The sequence below is a fragment of the Agelaius phoeniceus genome, chromosome 13 (assembly GCF_051311805.1).
Source record: "Agelaius phoeniceus isolate bAgePho1 chromosome 13, bAgePho1.hap1, whole genome shotgun sequence".
Taxonomy (NCBI): Eukaryota; Metazoa; Chordata; class Aves; order Passeriformes; family Icteridae; genus Agelaius; species Agelaius phoeniceus.
This window is the reverse complement of record NC_135277.1, coordinates 10,374,950-10,402,788: the sequence shown is the minus strand read 5'-3', so window position 1 is coordinate 10,402,788 and position 27,839 is coordinate 10,374,950. Positions and strand designations below refer to the sequence as shown.

The 27,839-nt window shown below is 35.2% G+C and overlaps 1 protein-coding gene across 1 annotated transcript; it reads left to right on the top strand.

Annotated features, from left to right (window-relative positions):
- Nucleotides 1-1,990: 1,990 nt before the first annotated feature.
- Nucleotides 1,991-27,224, top strand: FGF7 (fibroblast growth factor 7). The gene is made up of 3 exons (XM_054642387.2): nt 1,991-2,280; nt 25,900-26,003; nt 26,406-27,224. The coding sequence occupies exons 1-3, from the start codon at nt 1,995-1,997 to the stop codon at nt 26,598-26,600; spliced, it is 585 nt and encodes a 194-aa protein (XP_054498362.1). The 5' UTR covers nt 1,991-1,994; the 3' UTR covers nt 26,601-27,224.
- Nucleotides 27,225-27,839: the final 615 nt, after the last annotated feature.

The following is a 27,839-nucleotide window of genomic DNA, read 5'->3' as shown; positions in this document are numbered from 1 at the left end:
AACTAGATTAATTCCAAACTTTCCTTGTTGATATTACTTACTAAAGGGATTGAGGTGTGCTCACATCAACAGTGGGGCAGTTAAAAGGATAAAGAGCTACTGAAAACTTTGCTTCAGTGTGTTTTACAAATATACTCACCAGAAACTCAACAGGATTTAGGGGTGAAATGGAACATGGGCAGGCTGGTGTCAGAGAGGGAAACAGGTACAGAAAAGCAGAAAACCAGGTATATCCACTCATTATTTTCATTCCCTAGATTTTAAGCCCATTGTTTGGTGTGCAGTATCAGGGATTTTCTTACATTGCTGCCAGTTTTCACCCTCCCTTTGCGAGTTTCCAGAACTAACTACATATGCTAAAAAAGGCTGTTTCGTAGTAGCAATTTTTCCTTCAAACTGATAAAGGTTGTGTTTGAATGTCAGACTTTGAAACATCCAAATATACTTTCACATTTTCACCTAGTGGCTGATGAAATAAAACCTCAGTGCAGTGGTCTCTCTTTTCAAATCCATGGTATAAAAATATACCTCATGATCTCTAAGGGCTACAGCACACCCTTCTCCACGGTATGTAACAGACCCACATTTCATATATGCTTCAGAAAGGCACTAAGCAGACTATGAATCCACCAAACTGCAGAAGAGATTTGAAAGCACACTGAGATAAGCATGTGAGTACAAAAGAGAGGAGGAGGAATTTTTTAAGGACAGAAGGATACTGACCTAAACCAGAGCACAGAAACACTAACTAGCATGTGAAGCAATTCTATCCACGCAGCACAAAATATACATTTTTAGAAAGAAGATTCTTGGAGATTTAAACCATAAACTATGTACATAGCTCCCTCTGATGACCATTGGACACGATACAATGCAAGTCTCCTTTTACTTTTGTTCGTGCATTCAACTGACAGCTGACTGGTTAAATTCTAATTGCTTCCAAGTGAGGTCAGCAAAGGTATTTATCGAAAAGGACTGAACAGGCTCAACACACACATGCACGCGCACGCATAAGCACATACACACCATCTCTCCAGCCTGTTGATTTATGGAAACAATTATAATTCTGGTGGAGTCTTTCTGAGCTGAGAAAGTTTGTAGCTACAGTAGAGTGTCTCATGTTGCAAAAAGGAGACAACAGAAATGGAGTACTTGGGTATCCAGCTCTTATCAACAGGAACAAGTAAGTTATCTGTCCTTTACAAGATTATTCAACAGTTTCTAACAGCTAATAACTTGTTTTTATTTCTATATGCTAGATGCTAAGAAAAGAATTAAGAAAACTATTTCTACTAATAATCTAAAAAGGGTAGAATAAAAACACAGGGCTAAAGCCATGAGGTCTGTTTTGAAATGTGAACTAGAGAAAAGTTGTATGATTGGCTGTGCTAATAGTAAATATATAGGTATGAAGTAATCAGGAGAATTTTATTATGCATGAGAGTTGAAATGAATCAATAGGAGATTTTTGGAAGGACTTAAAACTGAAGAGAGAACTGTGTTTACAATCAGTGTATTTGTCTGGTTATGTAAAAAGTTGTATGAGAGATATCTATTGTATATGCATTAGCATGTTTTTAAAAATCTGCTCAGCATGTCATGTATTTCTGTGTAGTAATTTTCATTAGCATAATGTATCCTTGCACATTTGTAACAATTGAGCATAAAGACTTACACATGCACCTTTTCTCACAGATCTTTTACTTTCAGTGCAAGCAGCAAATTCAAGTAGTAAAGAAGGTCACAACAACAAAGGTTTTTATAACTTGTGTCTTTAAAGGATATTCTGACTGAAGAGATATTTAAGAAGCTCTTCTATTTCGCCATTAACTATTAAGGAATAACGATCAGAATTCTAGAAGAGGGAGCAATCTCACTTAAATGAATCTGTAACTCGTAAAGACAGAAGGCAGGTCGGTGACCTAAGAGCAACAGTCTACTTGAGATTTAATTTTCATTATGTTGTTCATGAACACCCAGAACACTGCACTATAATGCACAAATGGATACTGACATGGATCCTGCCAATTTTGCTCTACAGATCATACTTTTACATTATCTTTCTAATGGGCACTATATCTTTAGCTTGCAATGACATGACTCCAGAGCAAATGGCTACAAATGTGAACTGTTCCAGCCCTGAGCGACATACCAGAAGCTATGATTATATGGAAGGGGGGGATGTAAGAGTGAGAAGACTTTTCTGTCGAACTCAGTGGTATATGAGGATTGATAAACGAGGCAAAGTGAAAGGGACAAGAGAAGCAAACAACAACTACAGTAAGTACTATTTTTGCTTTTTGTAAGTTTTTAGAAATTTACACATCATTGTTTCCTACTCCTTGATTTACCATAATTCCTAAAGAGTTTTGTATCCTGTACTGACCATTGTGTAAAACAAGTTTTCCAATTAATCGTACAGCAGGACATTTGCTATTGATTTTGAAATGCGTCATTTTAAATACTGCATTGTAGATCTGTTAATGTATTAGTTACAGCTGGGAACTATTAGCAAACAGAGAGCCCATTTTAATAAGTGAACTAAGGTTGTATGTACAAAAATGTATAGCTACCAACTCTCCTCATAAAATACTCCTGAAACATTAAACCACATTTATATAGAGCACAAACTACCTAAAAGTTTGGTGTGTTTGAGTTAACAATTAAAACACAGAAATACTAGAAAGTTCAATGGAAAGAATTATGTAAACTCTCTTGCAAAATCTTTTAGATAGTTTGCCAAGCCAGGAACAAAATCTATTATAGTTTCTGCAGTTCATTATTACAATGATCATAATGCTGAAAAAATATTCTCCCCCCTTTCTTCCAAAACTATGACTCATCTAGAGAGAATGGACATACAATATTTTATGAAGCTCTACCAAGTATAAATTCTGATCTGGAAAATGAATTGTTGTACTAATATGTATTTTCCACACAAATACCTATATAATCTTTGATTAATATTTGAAGATATCAATTTTTACAGTCGCTATTTTTGCCACTTTGTCTTTTGTGTTGTTACAAATGTATTGTTTATTTAGAGAAACATGACATCTACTTGAAAAGGCATTACTTTGTTAAGATGCAATGGGAAGATACATAGGATTATACCGCACATTTCAAAACAAAATTATAACAAAAAGGGACCAGGGACATGCTGGTCTAGTGTTTCGAGACAAATAAAAGGACAAATATATTTCCAAGAATGCTGCTCAAAAATTATTTAATTTGTTGTATATAATAGTGTGCTTTTTATAATAGCAGCAGCAAAAGAAATCCATAAATCAAACCTCAAGAGCTGTGTGTCAGCCTTCAGCTGAAGCTGAGTGCCTGTGCTCCAGCAGAGCAGCACTTTGGCGTGCTACGCGCCTGGCTAGTGGGCTGCAGCAGTTATTCCTCTGCTTCATGACTGCATTCAGTGCTTGGCAACTTGTGTGGCTAAAACTGCATTGACTAACGTTACTGTTTCTTTTAAAATTTGTTTCCATATGTCTCCTTTCTTCCTACACTATTACATAGTGAATAACCATATTCCTCTGAAAGACAACACATGGCCAGCAGCCAACTAAATTGTTTGGTCCGTGTTCAAGAAGACTCCCTTGGAGTTTCAGGAGGGCATTGCTACAATAGGGATCCATAGGACTAGTTTTGAACTGAAATGTTGTTCCCATTAAAAAATCACTGGAAAAAATGTTACTGATTGTTGAAACTGATTCTTCCGAATTAATGAAGATAAGTGAATATTCACAGTACCAAATTTTTTTCTGTTATTATTTACAAACACATTATGACAGCACCTAGAGCTAATTTATTATACAGAGTTGCTTTTTTAGTTCCATGATGCTTAAGTAAAACTTTGTTAGCAATTTAGCATTATTTCAAATTCAAGCAGAGGTTCTCAGTTCTCTGAAGGATTCCATTCTGCTTAAGCACATTATTGACACCTTTAAACATTCTGTAGTGAGCCCATTAGAGAACACCACATCCTCTTGTGCCAATGATGTAGTCTCTTGCAGTTTACTGAACACTTCATGATAATTTAGTGATGGTAACTAACTATTACAAATTATAGAAAGGAAAACTTGAGTCACTAAACCCCCATGTTTACATTGCAGTGGAAAAAAAAAAAACCCAATCTGTTTTCTGGAAAATGCAATGAGTATGATGAGAAAAACCAAATGGAATTGTAACAGTTATCTGGTAACTGATGTGCACTGTGATGAACTATCTTTAAATTGGCAGAAGTATGTAGGAAGTCCCCACCCTCGTAACTTTAATACCCGAATTTATCTATTGTATCTTAAAGAATAACACCCAAATGCTTTTGTTGCAAAAGTAGATAGGCAAATATAGACAAAGAGGACTAGAAAAATGTGAACACTGACAATCTGGACTTTGTGAGAAGCTACAGAAATTAGTACTTTAGCAATATTATGGGAACACTTTTTGTCATACCCTTTGTTCAAGAAAAGATGTAAACAGCCTTTCTGAAGATGTGCCTATGGCTCTCTACTAAAATCAGTAACCATAATAAAATTGTATTATATGAGGGGGCAAAAAGCAAAACAAACAAACAAAAAACCCAGAAAAAATAATGCCCACCTAGACTAGTACACCTTCCCTAAGGCATACTAGTGGTTTTTCCTTCCCTAAGGAAAAAAAAGTAACATTAGAAGTTTAAACAGGCTATTTTTATCCACGTTCTCTGAAAAGCATAATTTTAAAACCATACAGATGAAAAGGATGTATTTCTGTGTGTTCAAACATTCTTGTTCTATGATTTCTGAAAGTTAGTAAAAGGTAAATCAAACCTGTTAGGATGGAATGCCAGAACTGCTGCAGTCAAACTAATCAGTGGACATGAAAAGTGTTGCTCCAAGAGGTTTCTTCTCATTTTATCCCAATTTTCCACTTACACAATAAATAAAAGGAATTCTTTTCCCTTTTGAGTTTGCCAATTTGTGCTACTAAAATAAAATGAGAACAAAATCATATTTTTACCTATCATAGCTTAGCTTCATGAAGGAAGCTGTGCTGACAGTTTTGAAGATCAAGTGAGCCACTTCTTTTCAACCCATGAGGTGTGAAGCATGAATATTGTGAAGAACAATCTTCACACTGAGAAATGTCTGTAGAAGGATAACTTCATCACAATTTTGGCAAGTGCCAAAATTCATAGAGTTTCTCTTACTAATTGGGACTATAACTATAAGAACACTGAGATGGTGAGGAATTAAGGTCTTTGTATTTCAAAGTTCTCTAATTACAGAATAAATATATATACATATACTATGAAAGTAACAGCATAAATAGCGAAAGTGTTAAAATTTCTAAGGTTTTCAGTTAACAGCCACTGTATTAAATGTGTGTGGATTCAAATTTCACATCAGAACAAAATACTGAACCAAATCTTCACTCACCAATTGTAAATAATCTGTATTTATCAGATTTTTATTTTTTAAAAACATTAGAATTTAATTGCTTAGTTACAGAAATAAGTGTGTGCTGTCTCAGTGCAAGCAAATTGCCAAATCCTGTTTAGAACAGTGCTGACCTTATTAGGTACCCAAAGAATATGGTTCTGTGCACATTTCAGAAAGCAGTAGAGCCTTCTGGTGGACATAAAGGTGATAACTCAAGAGTGAACTAATCAAATCAGAGGACAGTGATCTCCACTAAGTAGGGGAAATCAATTTGCACCTGACAGCTTTGCTTTCAATCTGAAAACTAAATGGCAGAGGGAGAACTGAGAGTTACACACTGAAAAACTAAAGCAAGAATTAGGCAGCAGCCAAGAGGTTAGGTCACCCAGAAAAATCTGTCATTATTCATAAAAAAATTTCTCTTTTACAAAAACTAACTAAAACTTGCCAAAGCCTGAACCTTTTTAAGCAAAAATAAATTCTGCATCTTGTTCAAGGAAAAGAATCTCAGTGTGCACACAAAATGCACCTTTTTAATACATTATTGTAAAATGTGAGATTGACTGAACAAATCTTGGAGATAACAAAGCAATTTGCTAACTCTTAATCTTTGATAGAAAAATTAATCACTCCTTATCACTGTTTACTCCTGCCTTCATTTCAGTTAGTGTTTCAGAATTTTGCCAGATTTAGTTAATTTTGTTCAGAAAAAAGGCAGCAAAAATCAGAGTTTGTTTTGACTCTATCCAAGAGGATTTTTAACTATGACTGGATGATGCTTTAGGACTTTCCATGCTCTGTTGCCTTTGGAATCTCATTTTGAAGACTTCAAAGGGTCTCTTAGTTACTAGGAAAGCCTTCCCGGAACCTGAATCCTAACATGTCTGATCCTATCATATTCCATGTGTGCTCTAAACCCAGAAAGTGCCTATTTCCTCTTCTTTTTCAGTGGGTAAAGCCAACCAAAGAAAAAGTAGAGAAAGTAGTCTAGTGAGATCTTGACATAAAATGGCTGAAATCTTGATTACAATTTTATCTTGGAAAACTACTTCTGTTTGACCAGAATCCAACAAGTCAAAGTTTTCGGCAATATTAAATGAACTTCAACTCAGTTTCACTCAAATGTAAACCCTAACTGAGGACAAAATACACTTTATACATATCTTAGTGGTTAAATATTCTTGCTTAGAAATCAGAATTACTAACATTTTATTTAAGCTTCTTAGCCTAAAACAGATATAATTATGCGGTGTTACTGTATAAATTTTATTGCTGTTGCTTAAATACATATTACATAGATGAGCCAAGAAGACTCAGCTCCTGAAAATCAGGTATTTCAAGACAGGTATTGATGGACTAGATGCAGTTAAGGGTTATGCACATTCCAGACAAACAGAAAGTCTGTCTCTGCAACTGCATTCTTGGTTTTTCAAGAAGTTGTGGTTCAACCAACACTTTGGTGCCAGGAGAACACAAAGCTTCACTAACATGGAAGTGGTTTTGCTTCACATTAGTACTCTGCTAATCTTTCCAATTATAACAGAAAGATTTAATCCAAATGGAAATAGATACATATCCTCTCAAAACCTAACCCACAGCACCAAGGATGACTTTCTCTCCCACAGTAATTAATCAAACCTAATATACCAGATTCCCCTGCTGCCTCCCCAGTTCTTTGTCTGGCACTGGGGGTACCCTCAAGTGGCCAGCAGAGAGATCTATGCCTATCCCTCAGTCTATGCCGTATCACAAATCCCAGCTTTTCACCCTCAACTGCTGATGAAGATGGGTTTTAGCAAAGATGTAGAGCTGAGTTATATCTGTCTTACAGCTTTTATTGAGTTTTTTGGTGAGTGTAGCTTTTGGGGAGGTGAGAAGAAAGCAGGGTGTGAAGCCCTGAATGATTACAGCAAGATTCTTCAGTCTCACCTATCAACATCCAGATCACTGCTCAACTGGCATAGTATAAGAGGGGTGCAGAACACAATTAAAACTGTTTACAACTTCTGAATTTACCTCCTGAATCTTCATCACCTTGTCTATTCTTAGGCATTTGCCAGCTGAAAAATATGTGTAAAGCCAGACGGTAGCAGTTTGCACTCACTTTCTTCTCACTCTCATGAACAAAAATGATTGCATAAGCTCTGTGGGGGAAAACTCAAACCTCTGGCCTCAGGCCCAGGCAGCAGCTCCACAAGTTAACATACACCAACAGGGCAATGCCTGCCTGGGGGAGCTTCAAAACTCAGCTACCATCAGTCTGAGCAGTGAAAAAATCTGAGTCTGTACACACTGCCCTTATGGATTCCTTTGACCTTGATACACCCTCGTAGTTCAGCTGTGACTTGGCAGTTTTTCTGTATCTCTCAATACTGAAATTTATCAGAAATGAGAAATAGTGCACTTTTATAGAACTATCAATCAAATTTAGCAGCCAACTACAGAAGCAGTCACAAGATACATATAAAGATAAATTGCAGCTCCTTTTCCCCCACAGCTTTCCTCCCCACATTGTTTACAATTTCTGAATCTTCAAAAATTTCAGTGTTGTATCATTAAATATGTTATTGCTCCATCTTGAAGAAAATGTGCTGAAGTGGCCCTGACCTGAGACTCAAGAGACTTGAGGCTAATCCAAACTTCTAAGCAATTTGCTTACAGACTTTGGGAAAACTCTTCAAACTCTCTGTGCCTCAGTTAAAAAGAATTATTCACCTCTTTGTAAAGAGCTTTAAAAAGTATTAGTAAAAAACTTTCAAACCACAAAAGAATTGTGTGTTAATATTATAAACATTAAATAATTTGATAATAGAACATTAATTGACTAATTGAAAATGAACTAGAAGTCCTGAAGTCAGTAGCCAGACAGAAAAACACAGAGCTCAGATGAATCTTAAAAAAGCAATTTCCCTACAAACAAATAGAATTTGGTATAAAATTTAATTCCTTATACAGTCAGTCTTGCAAAACAAAGCCCAAATCCAGTTATTCCCGTTCACAGCTTCCCACTTTCTGTATTGTTTGAGTATCTGAAAGTGATTGTTTCAGATTTCTAGGATCCTGGAATACACAACAGAGTTGGCTTTCCTCCCCATCTTCCTTAAAGCTTAGGAAGACCAAGACATCCTAAACCATATAATTACACTGTTCCACATTACAAGTTCTATCAACTAGCAGTATATTTTGGAACACATTTCTCATCAAAACAAAGTTTAGGCAAATGTAGGCTGTTACTCTTCATGGGTGGCACACTGCTTTTGTTGCATAATTGACTGTCTATGACTATATTTGGCAACAGTATTTCAATTGTCTTGTTTGACCTTTGACATTATTTTTAAATCTGGATATGAAAGAAAGATCAAGTTAGCCTTCTGGTGTATGCAATTTAGAAGCATTATTAATAAAATGTTAATAGTGAAAATTTTTATGAGAGTAACATAATAGAGGTTAACAATCATAGCACTGAATTGTCACACTTTAAAACTTTCATAACACATGACATCATTTATTCAAATGGAAAAAATTCTTTGTAACAATTGGCGTTGAAAAGTTAGAAGTGGATATTCAAGATGTGGCCCACAACTTCATGAAAAGACACCAAAGAAGCAATAAAAATACCAATGCAATCAATAGGCTCTTTTGACTATTATTTAGCTTTTAAAACAAAGAACAAAACCAGGATGAAATTATTAAAGGGTCTAGATACTCCATTCAAAACACTGAAATCTTCCTTCTGCATCCAGTTTTTCAAAATTAAGCCCAGGCAGAATGGATAGATCAACTCAAAACTATAAATGAAAACAGCAAACATGACCATTCCATGGCATTGATAAACACAGTAACTTCAACAGGGATCAACACACACCACTCATGTCCATCTCTTCAATAATGACACATTTTGAATACCCCCATAATCTGGGGGATATTTCTTTTTACTGTGTTTCTTAGCATTAGTATTTCCATTTTTGGTAAGCTGGCTTGCTTCCTTTTAAATGTGTCAGCAGACACTGGGAGGTGCTATAGACTATAAAAAGAAGGTGATCAGACTTGTCCTTGGCTATTTTGATACCTTGCATTTTTAATATTTGTCTAACAAGAAGGTATTGTATTTCAAAGCAGAAAAAACAGCCCCAAAAAAGAAGTATATTTTCCTTAAAAACCTTGCTAATTTTATATGTTTTATTTTGATCTTTAAACATCACATGAGGTTTGATATTTTGATCAAAAGTCAATGTTTACAGAAAAAAAAAAAAGAATTAAGAGATAACTTTATGGCTGTTAAAACACAAACATTCTTTTAGATGAACATACATATTATCTAGAGCTGAAAAAATATTAGAGGGAAAAAATAACCACAAGCAACATCAAATTTGGAAAAGGTTGCATGTGAATCTGTGCTGCAGTCCCTGAGCTGCTCAGGTGAACTGGTGCCGTTGTTCAGTGGCTGTTTGTGTGCACAGCTGGAATGCAGTGGCAAACATGGAGTTTTACATGCCAGGTGTGTGGAAATGCTCACTCCAAGAGCTTGCTGGCTTCTTGTATAACACATTCACAACATTACATGGTGATGATAGACTTGCCCTTTGAGTGGTCTACATGAACTCTAAGGGTGGCAATGTTCAGGCTCTCTAGCTAGTCACTAAGCAGATGGATTTGGGAGAGAATGCTGACCTAGTCAAGGGAAGAAGGCAGCAAACAGAGGAGTGATTCCATCCAGTGTTTGTGTAGGTCCTTGTGAAAACAAGAGCTGTACTCCCTGACAGCAACTCTGAACTAAACCAGAAAGGATAACTGAATCCTGGAGAGTGCAGTCAGTACTAACACAATAGGAAACTGCAACTTTCACCAGCTTTCAAAAGCAACTTTAACTCCACCAAGCTAATTTATTTCCTTTGGAATAGCCCAGGCAGCTTGGGGACTGTGCATAATGTGCAAGATGATACACAGAAATCCAAGCCGTTTTTCAGTGCTTATTGGTGACACTTTACAAGGATTTAGGGAACTAGCTATGTAAATCCAGCACAGAGTGATTCAAATAATGGAACTTGCTTGATAGAGCTGCCTTACAACAGGGGAGATTTATGCTGTGGGAAAGGCCAGTACAAGATCTCCCTCAGCAGCAGCCCTTTATGTTTGCTTGTGGGAAAACTGCACCTGAAAAGTCCTGAAGTCATCACAGCCATGTCACTTTCCAATGCTATAGCAAAAAATTCTAACAGTACCTTTACAGAACCACAGGAACAAATACCTGTGTCCAGTGAGATTCATCCCAACTGAATTCCATACACAGCAGGAGTGCCTGCATTAGTTCAGCATCACCTTAGCAATACCACACTAGAACATAGCACAAAAACAATTCTCTGCCATGTACATCTCTGACCACATCTGAACTGCAAATGTGACAGAGCTCACACGGCACTCTGCCTACAAACATTGCTACTAATCAAAAGCAAAATTATATACAAGTACTTTCAAACTAACTAGTGAAAAAAGCCCTTCTTCCTATCTAAATAAGCTCCACTCTTCTAACCAAACTTCTTACTTCTTATGTCTTTTACTGAGCATGGAGATTCCACTCAGTATTTCCAACAAAGACTGAAAATGAAAACCAAATAAAAAGGTACATAATTCCCAGGGCAAGCAAGTTCTTTAGAGCACTCTAAATGACTGCAAAGCAGTAGAAAACAAAGAAACTAATTTATGCACCAACGATGATTCCAAAAAGACAATTCTTTTACTCAGGAAACAAAATACCACCTAGCACACCAGGTAAGGGACGAGAAAAGAACTGTGGCAAAAACCCCAGCAGGAAATGGATGGAGAGCCTCTTCCCTGTAAGGAGTCCTCTCCTGACTGCTGGCCAGCCACAAGGGCCTGGCTCTGCCCTTCTTCCTCTCATTAGTATGTAGCAGGTACACAGGTGCTTTGAGTCTTTGCTCTGTTTTGCATCCTGCCACCCCATCAGTACTGACACTGTTTCACAGGGCTGAGCATTTTCTCCGAGTATCTGCTTCAGCAACCAAAAAAGCTCCCTTTTTGAAGTTGTGAAAGACAGTCTGGCATGTTGTTCTACCTTACTACCAGTGCAACAGCCACATATTTGGGTGAATTTGTGTTGGACTTTGTAGAAGATATTTATTAGTTCAAAGGAAATCAAATGTTACATCAACTTTGAGAGTAGCCTTAGGAGAGTCTGCTCAAATTATAGAGTAAATGACAAGAGTCCTAGGCCACTTATACTCATCCCTTTAAATACCTTCTGAATTGAGCAATGAAAATAACACAGCTATTAATAAAACCACACTTTTAGATTATTATACACCAACTTCAATCAGAATGTTTATATTAGCAAACGGCACTCAGCCTCCTTTACCAAATATCAAACTAAAATTACTTAGCATGCTTTCATTTCTGATTGCACCCTTATGTGACTTGGGAAATTCAGTCTATATTACTGAAGAGAACTATCATGCAACAAAACTTAAGAAAAAAAAAATTACCACATCTTTCTAGGAAACTATTACCACATATTTCGCAGAAATCATGCTCTGTTGATTTTTTAGCTAAGTAATACAGTGTTTTGAATTTGAATTCCTCTAATTTAGTCATATTCTTCTAGGACACATTCTGATGAAAACTTCTGAAATGGCACTTTCATCCAGAAGGAACACTGGAAGCAAAACCAGTCTATATCAAAACTATAAAACTACCATTATACCAAAAGGAGAATTTTCAAATTATTTGTAACCTGCAAGGCAAACCCCACTAATTTAGTTCAGTGATGAACAGCCTAACTCTGATCCAGGGAGATTATTTAAGAGAAACAAATGGGCAACAATGGCTATATCATCTAAGCAGAAAATGATCTAGTGATAAAAGATATATTTATCATAATTATAGTAAGAAATTATTGGAGAATTATTCAGAACCGTTCAACATTTGAAATAGAATACACTTCTATGTTTATCAAAACAAGACATTTTCTTCTTAGATAACAAAATATTCCATAAACTCAAGTAGGTATCTGTACGCTGTCCTTTTCTCATAGGATCTGTAGACAACCCAGAGACAGTTCTCTAAAAGGGCTGACAACTACTCAAGGGACACTTCAAGCCACCTTAAAAATGGGCAATACTTAAGCCTAAACCCCACAGCATATAAATATGGTGCTTACATTTCTACATCACTTTAGGTGGTATCTACAAAAATGTGCAAGTTGCCACTGTTATTCAACTATGTGAGACAAAAATAACAGAACCCATGTTTTCTGACTTTGTCCTAATCGCTTGTAAGTGATAATCTTGTATACATAAGATAAAGATATTTTTCTCCTGCTAGGGCTCAGTTAAAGTCATGACTGCCCTCACAAAAATCTTTCTTCCCTTTCTTCCTCTTCACATTGCTGTTCACTGTTTTCTGTCCATGACATAATTTTGTTTAGGGTATCCTTATTCATGTATGAGAAAACAGAATATTAGTTTTGTATAAACTATTTCCCCAATAGACTACCCAGATTCCAAAGGTAGTCACCTCTTTTAAGGTGATTTAGGAAAATGAAGACTATTTCTGTCTGTATACAGCACTGTAAATATTGAGGATTTTGGATCACAATTTATTATATTGTCTTGTTCATACTTCAACAATGCAGTTCTGGGTGTATTCAGCTGAACTGAGCCTAGCAAGGAGAATAGTTTGTTACAGTGCTCGTTTCCCGAGTTTACTCTCCAACAGCAGACCCGTCACAGCAGGATGGTTCCTTTCTTTGTTTTCCTCTTAAGAGCTATCTGACAGCTGCACCCCAAACCAGCCTCTGTCAGTGGATTCCTAAAGAATTCTGCATACATCATCTCTTGTAATCACATGTGCTGCAATCTACATCACAGGTGGTATTGTACAAAAAAGTTGGACTTGAGCCCTGTCAGACCATGCCATATTTGTTTCATTAATTTCAATTTCTATGTGGAAAAAAAACCAATCCCCTCTCTGTGTGCATGGTATTTGATTGAAATAAATTCTCAACAACACAGAGATGTAATCAACAGAGAAAGTAACTGCCAAGGAGTACAGCATTAGCTCTTTCCAAAAAAAAGTCAAAATATGGCTTTTCTATTCATACTGACTTAGGGATGAACTATGGAAAACTATCACTGATGGTCTAAATAGCTGCTGTTAAAAGTAAAGAATATTGCACAGCTGTGGAGGAGTTAAGTTACTGACTAGTGGAAAAGCTATCTAACCCTGTGATTCATTAGGAAAAGTTTGCTCAAGAGTTGAAAGACCCATATTAGGAAAGAGACAAATACATGCCATTTGTAAAAGTCTGGCTCTACTGAAATCAGTAAAAGTTTTGTTACTGATGCCTATCCATGGCTGAGGAGCTTATTTTAAAATATGGCAAATAATAACTATTGCTTCTCCAAACCCATGTGCTTTTACTTTAGATACCATTTCATAACATTGGTAATAAATACTGGGCATAAAGGAAAATGAAATTCCTGTTCCACTATTAATCTCTTCCTGACTTTCAAATCAGAATGACTTCTCTATCTTACCAATATCAGTGTAGGAGTAACACTGCTATCACTATTTATTCTTCTTAAGATATGGTCTGAGAAGCAGAGTACATCAGAATATACCAATTTAGGATACTCAAAAAATAGTTAGCTGTCACTTTTCAAATATATGTGCAAATTTATATTTACATATGAAAGATATAACAAGAAGTTTATTCTATGTTTTTCTGACCTATATTAAAATCACAGATTCACATTTCTACACTGACTAAAAACTGACAGCATTATTTATAGTGAATATATATTCAATAGTAGAAGTATATCTCATTTTGTGAAATTTTTTCCCACCATAGAACATTTGCATTTACATATGAATCAAGAATATGTTGATACTCATGGGGGAATTAAAAGTGGCACAAAAAGATGAAGTTAAGAACAGCAGAATTACTTTGTTTCATTTTGTGTGGTTAAAAAAACCCATGATCTCAGTAAACTTGGGTAGTGTTTCCCCAGCTCTTTGCTGCAATACAGCTGAAGTCACAGATATTTTATGCAAAGAAAGAAAAGGTTTCTTCACCACTTAAGTGCTTAGAATAGCCATAATTGTTTCAGTCAGAGCAAAAAGCATAGCAAATCCTTTACTAAGAACAGGTTTTCTTTATATATTTTAGAACATGCCACTACGGGCACAGCCAAGCCCTGTGCTCTTTTAATTGTACACTCTTCAAGGCAGTTCAAAATTTTCCTGCTAAGTTCAATGTTATGGAGTCACTATTTTATGTTGCAAACATTAGTAGAGAACAGTACCTTAAGGAGTAGAAATTATCATAAATACAATGCAGACTCAAAAAAGGCTGTCAAACTGAATCTGCCAATCACAGAATTATGCAAACTTAATGCAAATCCACGACAAAATAAAAATGTAAGAGCTGCAAACCCTTTATCTGCACCTGCAGCATCTGCTACCCAGTCCAGATTCCTATATTAAAACTGCACCAGCAATTACCTGAGTAATCTAATTTAATAAAACTATGGACAAAATCTTATTTTACTCTGATTCCTTAAAATGAACATTTCATTCTTCCCTTCTTGAACAAGGTCCTTGTTCAAGCCCACTACTGAAATGTATATTTTCAAATATCTACAACTCACAGACCAGCTGTTTCCCAGATTTTAAAAGGGTCCACATATTCTGCTACAGGTTGCTTATGTAGTACTTCTGTGGAGGTCATCAAATGTCCATGACACCACTACATATAAGAACAAACTGTAGCAGAAAAAACTGAAAAGTGGAACATTCTCAAAAGCTCCTGACTGAAGCTGTTCTCTAATGCTTGAATGGTATGAAATCTGCCATTTGTTTCAAGGTCAAGAGAAAAGTATGTCTTTACACTTATGCCAATGTACAGCACTGTTGTCTATCAAACAGGTTGGTTGATTATCATCGGAGATAGAAATTTGGAATTCCACCAATATAAGAATATGGATGCCAGAATGGATCTGACTTTAAGTTATTAAATCCTTTAACAGACTGGTCACGGCTATCTTTATTACAAACAGTCATTGGATAGTGATACAGCAGTACCTGTGTGCTTTGGGAGCTGAGCAAATGAAGTACTGCAGTTTGCAGGCACAGGAGAGCTCCCATCCTTCCTCAGGCTGCTCAGGGCCACAAGAAGCTTCCCTTAGTTAAAAGGAAAGGCAAAGGCAAAGGCAAAGGCAAAGAAAGTAAAGTGGTTTCTACCATTTTTTACATGCTCTGGTTAATTGAAAGAACACTTCATGTGGGGTTCTTGGTGATAATGCAAAGGAACACTGGGTAAGACAAGGCAGCTTTCTAACTTCAAAGTTGCCATTTTTTATGTTGCCTCTATACATCTTTAGCTAATATAAACTAATAATTTAATGAAAATAAATATAACTGTGCTGATTCACACATGGGGATATAAAAAATTAGAACAAAAGCAATGGGAAACTGGATTATGTAAAACCAACAATATACTAAAATGTATTAAAGTTAATTAAACATTTAAAGAAATATCATAAAATTTGGCTAATCCTATGCTCTTTTAATTGTTCAATACTTATTACTTATTCCATTACTTTTTTACATTAGCTATGAGTGATAACTTCTTGTCATAATATAACATCATAGTATTCTGTCACAACACACTGGAATGTGAGTACTAGAGCTCTGATTTCTAATTTCAGGGTACAATTAACTGTCACTGAAAAATGAGGCCACTACTCCTATTTAATGCAAATAAAGCAAAGCACAGAAAGGTTGTGGGCTCTAGAAAATAGACAATGTTTACATTATTCTAGTTGAAATAGTTTTCTCACTGACTTCCTGATATTATGCACATGGACAAAAGTAGGAGTGTGCATGGATACTTTTATCACCAGATTCAAGACAGTTACTCTGCATCCTGGCCTTTGCAGTCAAAACTGAAAAGTCCAGATTTTCCAACTGGTCAATTGAGCTTTTAAGATTTTAAAAGGCAGATTAAAAAGTCACATAAATAAATCCAGAATAAAAGAGAAGCTTGGCTGCAGCTCCTACAGTCTATTTGCTCTGGTAATAGCAACTGGTCCTGTAGCAGAGGAACATTTTTCTCTGCTGGTGCTGATGCTGCTGTTTTTCTCAGTTTTGGTATAGAATTGTAAAGCGAGATGGAAACTAAGGATAACAAGTGGATGACAATTACACATTTACAAATATCTGGTCATGTAAACAGAGAGGTTTCAAAGTGCTGCCTGTGTGTAATGGCAAAGATTCTACTGATTTCCCTAAAGTCAGGCTTCCAGTCAGGTTTAAATTTTAGACTGGTAAAAACAGGGTGTTTACCTGAAGGAAGGAAATTATTTACTTTAGGCAAAATTAAAACAAGGAATAACCTAAGCTATTTGAAAAAACAATAGTGGTAGGATAATTGACACAAGTTTTGATCCATATACTGAGCAAGACAGGAGAAACATCTGCTACAAAATCCGAATTTATTTATCAGAATTTAATTAGATTATTCGATTGGTTTTGATTTTAAGGGAATTTTAATTTTCTCCTATTAGTTTATAATATAGTATCTGGTCTTATACAGATTTTGAAAGTCCAACTAAATCTAAATTATTTGTCAGCAGTAAACCAGAACAATTTGAGTGGCCATACATATAAATATATGTCCAGTAGTGTTTTGAAGGCAGGAGTGAGCCAGCTGGTTTCTATCAATTCCCACTCTGTGAGGCAGCAAGGGGTTAGCACAATTTTCTTAGCAGCTTCCTGCATTTTGTACCTTGGAAGGAATTACGTAGTGCCTGCCTGTGTTCTTCTAGACACTGTAATTGATACTTTTAGATATCCAACTGCAGCTCTTCCCACACAAAATAGATCTGGGTCTGAAAATGGAACTAAAATCTATGGAAATGGAACTAAAATCTATGGAACTGGAACTAAAATCTATGCAGTTGGGTAGTGCTTGCCCTACATTTTACATAACTACTGAGAGTGGGAAAAGATGTCTCTCTTCAAGAGGATTGCAGTGTTTATGACTGAAATGAGTTCTTAACTATGTGAAACAAAATTTAACTGTCTAATATTTCAAACCATTTAAAGCTCTTTGCTTCTACTCCATAGGCCCCTCAGGATATCTTCAAGCTCTAGAAAACTGCAGCCACCTTCTTTATTCTGCAACCACTTTCTGAATTTTACTTACTTTAAATAATTTTGGTTATTAGCTACTTCGGGGACCATTTTCACAGTTAAAAAGTGTTGTACTATATATTTTAACTGATAACACATTGCAGAATTTCATTATGATCAATCTACAGGAATTTAATATTTGCTTTTAGTGATTTGTCTCGATGATGTATAATTTTAAGTTATCCTCAAAGAACACAGTTTGTCCCCAGAATAAGGCTCTGCTCTTCCTCTTGTCAAGCCTGTTTCAGGAACCAGAAAAACTGCTACAGGAACAGCTGGAGACAATACACAGAACAAAACGGCAAGGCCTTGAGCTCAGGGAAAATTTCATATAAAAAGAGCAGATTCTATGCTGGATTTATTTTTGCCCCATTTAGCTGAATAAATCCAGCACCCCTTGCCATGTTATATTTAAGCTGATTTTGCAACTGCCTGCAGCCAGTTCATCCAGGTGATACACAGGAAATGCACCTGGATTTAATGTTCCTCAGACACAATTCAGAGAATGAAATACTTGTACATGGAAAAGGCACGTAAACATGCACTCCTTTTTTTCTTAGAAAAACAGAAGAAAAAATCTTCCACAGAAATGATATGAATAATTTTATGTCAACTGTGGTCACTAACTCAGGAAAGGAGCAAACACAGCTCATTACCAGATAAAAACACAAAATAGCAAACGAATTTTTTTTTAAAAAGACAAAATAATCTATTTAAAGACTTTTGCATTATGGAAGAATTTGAAAAACAGGAGGCTGTGGTCTTATGTAGAATTTTCCAAGTTCAGATAATCAAAATAGCTGTACACGCTGAAACTGAGTCTGGGAAGTTTTCTCCCTTTAGCTGGATATATCTTATTTTGCTTTGAAAAGGTTAATAAGCAACATTTTACATTTACTTTTGGTATTTTGAGTCTACATTCTGAAAGTCTGCAGAGCTTGAAAACATCATTTATTCTAGTAAAATTGGCACAAAATATTTAAATACTAGAAATAGCCTTCATCTGAGCTGTAGGGAAAGCATTTGTTGTACAAGTTCAACTCTAAAGTATTAAATCATTAATTTTATTACTGCTTGGAAACAATTACATTTTGTAAACAGTCATTCCACTCTTTTTTTCCATTTTTCATATCAGTAAATTATTAATGCTGTAATAAGAGATCACTTTTTCAGACTGAGGATTAAGACTTGAATTTTACATGACAGTATTAATTCTAAAAAATAATATTATTCTTCATTATAACCATATGTTTAGCTTCAGGGCAATTTTTATTGGAGGGAAATGTAGTTTCCTGCAAAAATGAGAAATGACTACATGCTGTCTTAGAGGCTGATCAAGAAAATATTTATATAAAGCAGCGGAGATCAGCGAAGTAAAAACTTTTAATAAGTTTAATGAGACATTCCCAAGAGAAGGACTGCCTGGGGCAGCATGTTATTCAGTTGTTACCATGTACTGCTATTCACAAGTCACACCTCAAAATTGAAAAACTCCATAACTTTGCAATCTACTTAAGTGAAAAATGTCACACCCTTTGGTTCTAAAGATCAAATCAATAGAAATATTGGAAATAGAGTGGTCTGAATAGCTAATGTTCAACAGAGACATGCACAGAAGGCATCAATTTAGAGTCAGAACATCCTACACCAACTCTTACTATGCCACCATTTTCAATGAAGAATGAAGCTTTTGATTTATAAAACTATCTCCTAACTCAGCAAAATTAACAGAGAGTTAGTACAAAACTGAGGCAACACAGGTTGTACAGTAAGGAAAAATACTTGAAAATGTTAAGGTATTTCCCTTTAGCAATTATTAATTGCAAGAGGGTCAATGAAATTCTCACTACAGTAATTAGGGGAGGTAGACTTTACAGAGTGTTGTAAACTGATGAGCACTGCATTACATTTATTCATTATTATATTTATTATTCATTGTTATTTGAAAAATTACTAAAAATAGGTATTATGGCTTTTAATATTTCCCACTGCAGAACAAATGTGTTAAGTTTAAAGTAAAAAGGAAGATGTATTTCCAAACATAGTTCAAACCACACTCTTCACTTTACACTATAGTATCAGCCATCCATGGTTGGAAGGGCAGATTATCCATTTCATGATGCATAAGAAACTGTGGAAATACTTTGAAAAATGCAGACTTAAGAGTGGAACTTGGCTTACTCCTTCCTTTTCTTCAATAAAGGTAAACACCCACAAGTCCGAGTACACATGCAACAACAGACCTTGGAAGTAAAATAACAGCATTTCTAAATGATCATTTTAGCTCCCTGTTGTATCTTCCCTCTTATTTTTGGTTCTTATCTTGCCTTTTTTATACTGTTTTCACAGAGTTATCAGGTTAGCAGTTTCTTTCATAAACCTTGACACGGCTCATATTCCATAACTAACTTATCTGTCATGTTGAGTACTACCAGGACAATGGGTTATCATAAAGTTGTTGCATCTAGCAATGCATATATAAATTAGTTTATCTGACTGGAAAACAGTGGAGACATTTATGGATAAGGTAATGTCAAATAAAGAAAATTTAAAATGATAATCTAATGGAGTACAAAAAATACTTTAAGGGACTTCTGTTTAGCACTTAGTTGATTTTAATACAGGATGCCTCCTTTTTGTGCCCAATGAAATGCAAAAGGGTAATTAAACATCAGCTACTTATGCTTAATCAAAGGTTCTGTACACGAAGTAAATCTTGTCAGCAAATCCTGCTGCTCGAGGATGCTGAACCCTGAGCTGCAGCAAGTCCCCAAGGAACACCTCTCGATCGTTAATCATCTTTCTTCAGACAACTACAGTTTTTCCTGCTTGGAAATTACACACAGGACAAACCCAGGAGTTTTGAGTATTTCTCCATGATATCCAGATGTCTGGCATCTCACTGAAGCAGTAGCTTCAACTGTTCTCCTGAAAATCCTTGACAGATCCATTATTTCTGTTCAGATCATTTTTACAGCCATATTCATATTTAAAGTGCTTCAGAGACTCTACACATGCACAGCAAATGCACGCATGGATACAGCAAAAAGCCCCTGAAGATCTTTTTTAGCCTTCTATGCTGTAAATAACAACATATTTGTGTTTATGACATAAATCCAAATTCCGAGTATCACAAGGAGAAGACAGAAGAAAGTGATAGTGAATGTATGTACCAACTTGTTTTCTGTTAATTAATTCTTCATTAAAATCACATCCACAGACAGAAAATTCCTGGTGTGGAGAAACCTCCTGCTTTGTAACATATTCTAACATATTTTAACATATATCTGTACGTTTATTTCTACTTTCAAAGCTTATGAACAGGAGTTCTGTGAGGTACCATCTAGGAAACTCCTTCATTCTCTTGCTAAGAAAGTACTCAATACAAATACAAATTCTACTTTCTATCAATTTTAATTTAATAATAAGGAAAGATAAAAATTAAGTCATATTACAAAGTATCTTAAATCAAGACCTTTATTTGCAGTATGTTTTTTTTTTACTGTTAGTTTTTATATTTGAGACAGAAAGAGCACACAAATTGTTTTACCTAAAAATGAACTTCACAATGCATCCATTTAAAAATAGTAAGACTCAAAATAACTTAAATTGCACAATAACTTTACAATATAGGCACTATATTTAAAAAAAAAAAAAAAAAAGAGAGAAAAATATTTCCTGAAACAAATTACTTTCGAAACTATCCAATAAAAGTATTCATTTCACTGATAAGATTCTTCTGGAAAAACATTTAAGTGTAATACACCAGCTATTTACTGTGCTGGCTTACCAAATGCACACATGTACCCATAACATCATGAAAGTCTTCCAAGATTGACCATCATGAACCACATTTTCTGGCTTTAAGAGGCACAAAAATTAACTTATTAAGTGCCAGAACAAAAGAACAAATTACATGACTTATCATTAAACAGTGTCTTCTAAGCAAAGACGAAATAATTTTTCTTGGCCTTGAATCATTTGCAAAGGTCATTTGAATTCATAAGTATGTGCTCCAAATTCAATTAATGAGAAACACAAGTTAGTGAAATTTAGAAGTTACATTTTGTTTTGACTCATTTTCCATCCAAGTCCTTTCTGCCCCTCTGTCCCTATTTAAGATTTCACATACTTTATTTTTAAAGACAATTCTGCTGAGGAAAGAGTGTTTCACAAACACATTCCTCACAAGTGCTGAACTGTCAGTGCCAGCCTCCCTACCCCTAAAAATCAGCAACAGCCTGCTTTTTTCACCTTCACTGCACAGAGAGCCAAAAGAAATAAAGTGCTGTACATATCATATGTGCTTCCACAACACATGGACCTGGCAGGACAGGAAAGTACTGGCACGAAATTGCTGTCAGCCTTCTGAAAAATGTAATGGATGCCAAAATGTCTCTTTGAATGAACGTCTACAGGCACTGACTGGGGCAAACTGAGGAGCAGTGACCAGAAACTTCATGTGACAGGCAGTGAGGGGATACCTGCAACATATGAAATGTCTGGAAACAGAGCCAGCTGACAGGGGACTGAACTCAAAATGTGCTTCCCAGAACCTTCCTGAACAATCCTGCATACTGGGGCAGTTTCCTAGAACATGAAAAGAGATCCCCCTCTATGGTTCTGCTGCCCCTGCTCTTCCAAAAGCTCCTGAGAGGTTACACCTGCCCGTGGGATCTTCAGGCATGAGCAGCACTTATTGCATTCCTTACAGCTCTCAGGAGCCAGAGCTGAAATTGCTCTTTCAGCCTCTTAGCTGACAAATGAGTAAAGGGAAATGCCCTTATTTTGCTAAATCACAAGGCTCTTGCTGCTTTGTTATAGATAAGATACTTTTATTCAAGGGTATTATGGGCAAACATAAAGAAACTGCCTATTCAACTATGCCTGCACACTGATGGAAATTACTTTAATATAGTCTGCAAACAGATTGTGTAGCAATAAAAGCAAAGATTTGTTTTAACAAACACAATGTCAGTGTGTTGTAAAAGCAAAAAGGAGTCTAATAAATAAAAGGAAGATGAAAATGCTGATTTGAAAATATTAATTGAATGAGAAAATGCACAATATCAGGAGATAAAAACAAAATTATCAAATACTACTTGCCAGGAAAGAATCATCTCACGTGACAATGCTCAATGTTATAGCAATCATATAACTAAATGCCATTTTTCTGCATAAATTTCCAGCCTGAGGTACTGTCCTGCCATTCCATAAGTCTACACATAAAAGTGTCTGCTTCGAAGGACTGAGGAACTGTCATCCTAGACCAGAATGCCAGGAAACTCACCTCATTAATGACATACATTTTCTCCAAAACCTGATACATATTTCACCCACTGAAACTGTTGTGTCAGCCTAAAGGCTTGTTTTGTTTATTTTTGTTTACTTTTGTTTTTTCTACTGGATATCAACTGTGTGTTATTTAATTTGTACCAAGTGGTTCCAAAGGCTGCTGCCACCATCCATAGGCATCTTCTCTGAAGAATAACTATAGCCCATCTCTGCTGAGTGTCTTTTACATACACCAGAGGAATTTCAGCTCTGTAGGAAACTTCATTCACTACAGGAATTTCAAGCTATATTTGATACACTGACCATACAACCATATAAAATTGTTTGGAATTTCATGCTGATTTTATAGGAAGTACAGTTGTTTTCAATTTTGGATGCCCATCTCTAGGTTGGGTTTTTTTTCTTTTCCTGGCTTTAATCTGATTTCTTTCCCAGTTACTTTGTGGTATGTTAAGTCTTTTCTTAAACCTCTTCCAAACTTCTCTGGGGATGCTTTAGATAAAGCAACTGAAGAACATAGTTTACATTTTAATTTTGAAATCAGGGATATTTAAGACCTTTTTGAAGCTTGGCCTTCTGAGTTTCTCCTTATCAACATCTTATTAATTTAAGCATGCCTTTAAAGTAATTTTGGTTACTAGAGTATGAAAAGACTATTTCAATGAAACAATCTATGTATAAGAATTTTCTCTTTCCCATCATAGCTTGGTGACTTTTTTCTTTTCATGAATAGATATTGAAAGGATTAAACACCTTTACTTCAAAAGGAAGCATGTAAGAATAGACCTTCTCATTTAAGACAAGGAGAGACACCGATGTCTCAACTGTGAATAAAGTAGAAAAACAAGTATCCCAAACCAAAATAAAATAACTCCAACAAGTTAGTCACAATCTACTTCAGGCAAAAAGAAAAAACTAAAAAAATAATGTAGAAATTGTAACAATAATAATATTGCTTTGGACAAAACCTTTTGGCATTTCCTTTTTTAAAGTAGTAAGATTTCTTACTACTCTAACTTCAGCCAACATCAACTTACTCAAGGAAATCTCAATTCCTATTAGAATTATTTGTTTTAAAAAGTAATTTTGAATCTTTTATTTTTTTTTAATTCTGTATAAATAGAAAACTCAAACATAGACTTTTTTTAAAAACTCCCCTTACATTAATGGCCAGCAGAGGCAAAAGAACAAATGGATATAAGCTGTCACTGAAGAAATGCAGATTGCAAATTACTACAAAGTCTCTAGCCATTAAAATAAATCAAACTCTGGAACAGTCCTCAGCAGAAACACAGGGGGCAAAGAAATAACAACTCCAATTTAGTATTGGCAAAGTTTATGAAAAGAGAATAATCTGATGCAATTCCCAGGCTAGCAGAGCACTGGACTTGATGACCCAGAGATCCCTTCCACTGTTGTGTTCTTTGTTAGGCCAAATGCAGATGTTCATCTGTTTTTTAGCCTCACTGTGGTTTTTCTAAAGTGAAATTTAAATGATAGTTATTATAATTTTTGTAAGTTTCGGTTACAAATTACCCTTTGTTAGAACTATTGCTAGGCCTGCAGAAGTGTGGAATTTGTCAAAGAATTCTAAAAGCTTCACTTAAAAAAAAAGCTGGCTTAGCATTATAGGGGAGTATAGAAGTATAAACACTCTGAGCTGAATGCCCAGCAGGGCACACACCATGAGAAGAGGGAACTCATCTGCTAAAGAAAAAAGGACAAAAAATATACCCATATGTTCTACAACTGATACATCAGTAACATCAAGGAGAAAAGCAAAACAACACAAAGGAAAGCAAAGGACAAGAGAAGAGAAAAATGTATGGGGAAGGAGAAATATCATAGATATTTAATGCCTTTCTTAAAAACCTAACTAACAAAATCCTATTACCGTGTGGCTGTGAAAAGTCAATGCCAACTTGAAAGGGAACAAAGGAAATGCTTTGTTAAAGAGGACATTCAGGTGATAATCTAACACATGCCTCTCTCCCACCTTCCTCACTTGTCTCCCCCATGCTTAGCTCTTGTAATTTGCCTCAAGTTGGCTGCCTTTGAAAGACCCCATTTTGGAGAAGGAGTCACAGTGAAGTTCCTATGGCAGAGTTCTGTCAGTGACTCAATATTGAACGAAATAGCTCAAACTCAGATATATAACTCTAAACTACTGCTTATGAAAACATTAATAACATTTAAGCTTGAAAACAACCTGGTGTTCTTTAATAATTTGCATAATCCCCCCTGCCTTCACTTTTTTTTTTAATATTAACAAAAGAATATTTTTTTATGTTGCAGGTAACTTAAATGTATCATAGTGACTACAGGAAAGTATTGTTGATATGTATCAGTGAGATGAAAATAAATCAGGTTATAGAAAACAACACTAAATGCTTTCTGGTTTGGAATAAATAGGCTCTCAGGGCAGCCTTTAATGATTTTCAAATACACGTATCTTTACAGCTCCGATCACTCATAAAAGCACACAAAGGTCAAGCAAATACTTTATCTTATTTCAGACACTGTGGTCTGTTTTCTGTCATTCACAAGTTCTAAGGTTTACACTCTTTCAACAGGATGATACTGCCACACAAAACTTCAAAATAAAGGCTTTACACAAATTCTGTGAACCTTGATGGCTAACTAAATATTCCAAATGAAACCCTGAGCCTGATAAACTCTAAGCTAAACTGATTCTCTAAAACAGAGGAATTACTTATATTATAGACTTCACAACTTCAGTATATACTTAAAAATTACCACCATATAATTTTAGCTCTATGCAGACAAGATCACATAGGGAATTTTTAAAGTCTAGCTCTTTCTTCACAACAATGCACTTGAGTTTCTTGTTTTGCAAGAATAAATTCAATAAACACGGAAATACTACAGAATATTAGTTCAAGGAAACCTTCAGAGTTAACTGGAGAACAAGCAAGCATTTTACAGCCCTTGCTGTGTACCTTTGCAGGTATTCTAGAAATCCGCACGGTGGCAGTTGGAATAGTGGCAATCAAAGGAGTGGAAAGTGAATATTTTCTGGCAATGAACAAGTCAGGGCGACTCTATGGAAAGGTATGGATGCAAACTTCTCTTCTGTGTACATCCCTACAATCTTAGAGGTATTTTGAGATGTAACATTTGCATGGTTTTTTATACAACAGATTCCTAATTAAGTAAAATGTATTCTGGACTTATCCCATGCATTCCATATTAGACTTTTATGTCCATTTAATAAATTCAATGATTAGGTCTTATATACTTCTTCAAAATGTGGAATACTAAGGGGGAATACACAAAACTAGAATATTCAATACTCAGATTTCAGAGGCCAAATTAATTTATTAAAATATTCCTAATATGCCAGATCTAACTAATGCTTATTCTTCTCCCATCTTCTCCATCTTCCCTAATCTAAGTATTTTAAAAGACAGTTTTGTTCTTGCTTTACCATATTTTATTATTTACTCTCAACAGAAAGTCTGCAATGAGGATTGCAACTTCATTGAACTGATTGAAGAAAACCATTATAACACATATGCTTCTGCAAAATGGACACACAAAGGGAAAGAGATGTTTGTTACACTAAACCACAAAGGGGTTCCAATGAAAGGTAAAAAGACAAAGAAAGAACACAGAGCATCCCACTTTCTTCCTCTGGCAATATCCTAATCACAAATGATCTATAAAGAACTAGTTCCAGCAGGAAGATTAATTTTAAGAAGACTGTTTGACAAGATACCAAGAGAGGCTGGAATACTACTGAGAAACTGAACAAGCTGGACTTGCGCATTTATGTTTATTTTTAAGAGACTACATGAAAAAGATTTGAAAATATACACAAAACCAGATTTACTAACTAAAAGTTGTAAAAAATTCTAAAGAGTTGTACAATCATTATCTTAGTCATTGTAACTGGGTAGTTTCTTAAATTAATTTACCCTGAAGAATAAGTCATTACTTGATTATCTGATAATATTTTATTTAAAAAACTATCTGCTTCTTAAATATGGCTGCTATAATAATAATAAGCAGATGATAATGTTGTGTAAAATATGTCAGACTTTAAGGCTGCTGGAATGAGTTGTCAGATTATCAAGTCAATAGAAAATGTGGAGGCTGAGCAGTATTTTAAATACTTCCCCCAAGAAACTCATATCCTATACATAAACTATATGATCAAAAAATATAATCTTGTAAATGTTTATTGTTGTATTCAGATAAGAGAGTTAGTTTGGACAAATTAAGTTTACTCTAACACAAAATGTTCCTATCTATTAATGAAACAAATACCTAATGCTGCTCTAAAAGATGTTTCAAATAGTGTATGTAAAATAAAAATAGGAATAAATAATGTACTTCATCTCACTTTTCACAAATTAACATTTTATATAACAATGAAGCAAAAATTCAGACATATTAAGGTTTTTTATGTAACATATCCTATCTTTTGTATAATTCCTGTTAGGGCATACAGCTTTCAATATTGTTTTTCCATTCTTATACATGCTTTTTCTGTTGTTACAGCATTAAACTTTATTTTAAGTTGTATTTGAACTTTATTGTTTTAAGTTATTTAAATGTTATTTATAAAAAAAGATACTTATTAAGCTGCATCTGTTTCATATGCCTTTAATTCTAAAGGAATAACAAAATGGTCTGGCTGAGATGCATGAATTTTTTTTTGTGACCAGACACAAAGCCTAGTACACAACCTTCCTGCCAACATACATTGGATGGCAGACAAAAATGACAGCCTGCAGCAAATCACACAATGGACTTCTCAAAAGAAACAATGCAAAAATTTTAAAAATCTATGCCACATACTCTTGATAATTGAATTACTGGCATGCTCAGAGTTATGCCAGGTAAAAGAAGGTTACAGTTCCAGCAGGCACTGTAAATAATCCA

Coding starts and splice junctions, on each gene's coding strand:
- FGF7 (XM_054642387.2), top strand. CDS start 1,995: ATGCACAAATGGATACTGACATGGATCCTGCCAATTTTGCTCTACAGA. Junction 2,281..25,899: donor AGAAGCAAACAACAACTACA/GTAAGTACTATT, acceptor GTACCTTTGCAG/GTATTCTAGAAATCCGCACG. Junction 26,004..26,405: donor CAGGGCGACTCTATGGAAAG/GTATGGATGCAA, acceptor TACTCTCAACAG/AAAGTCTGCAATGAGGATTG.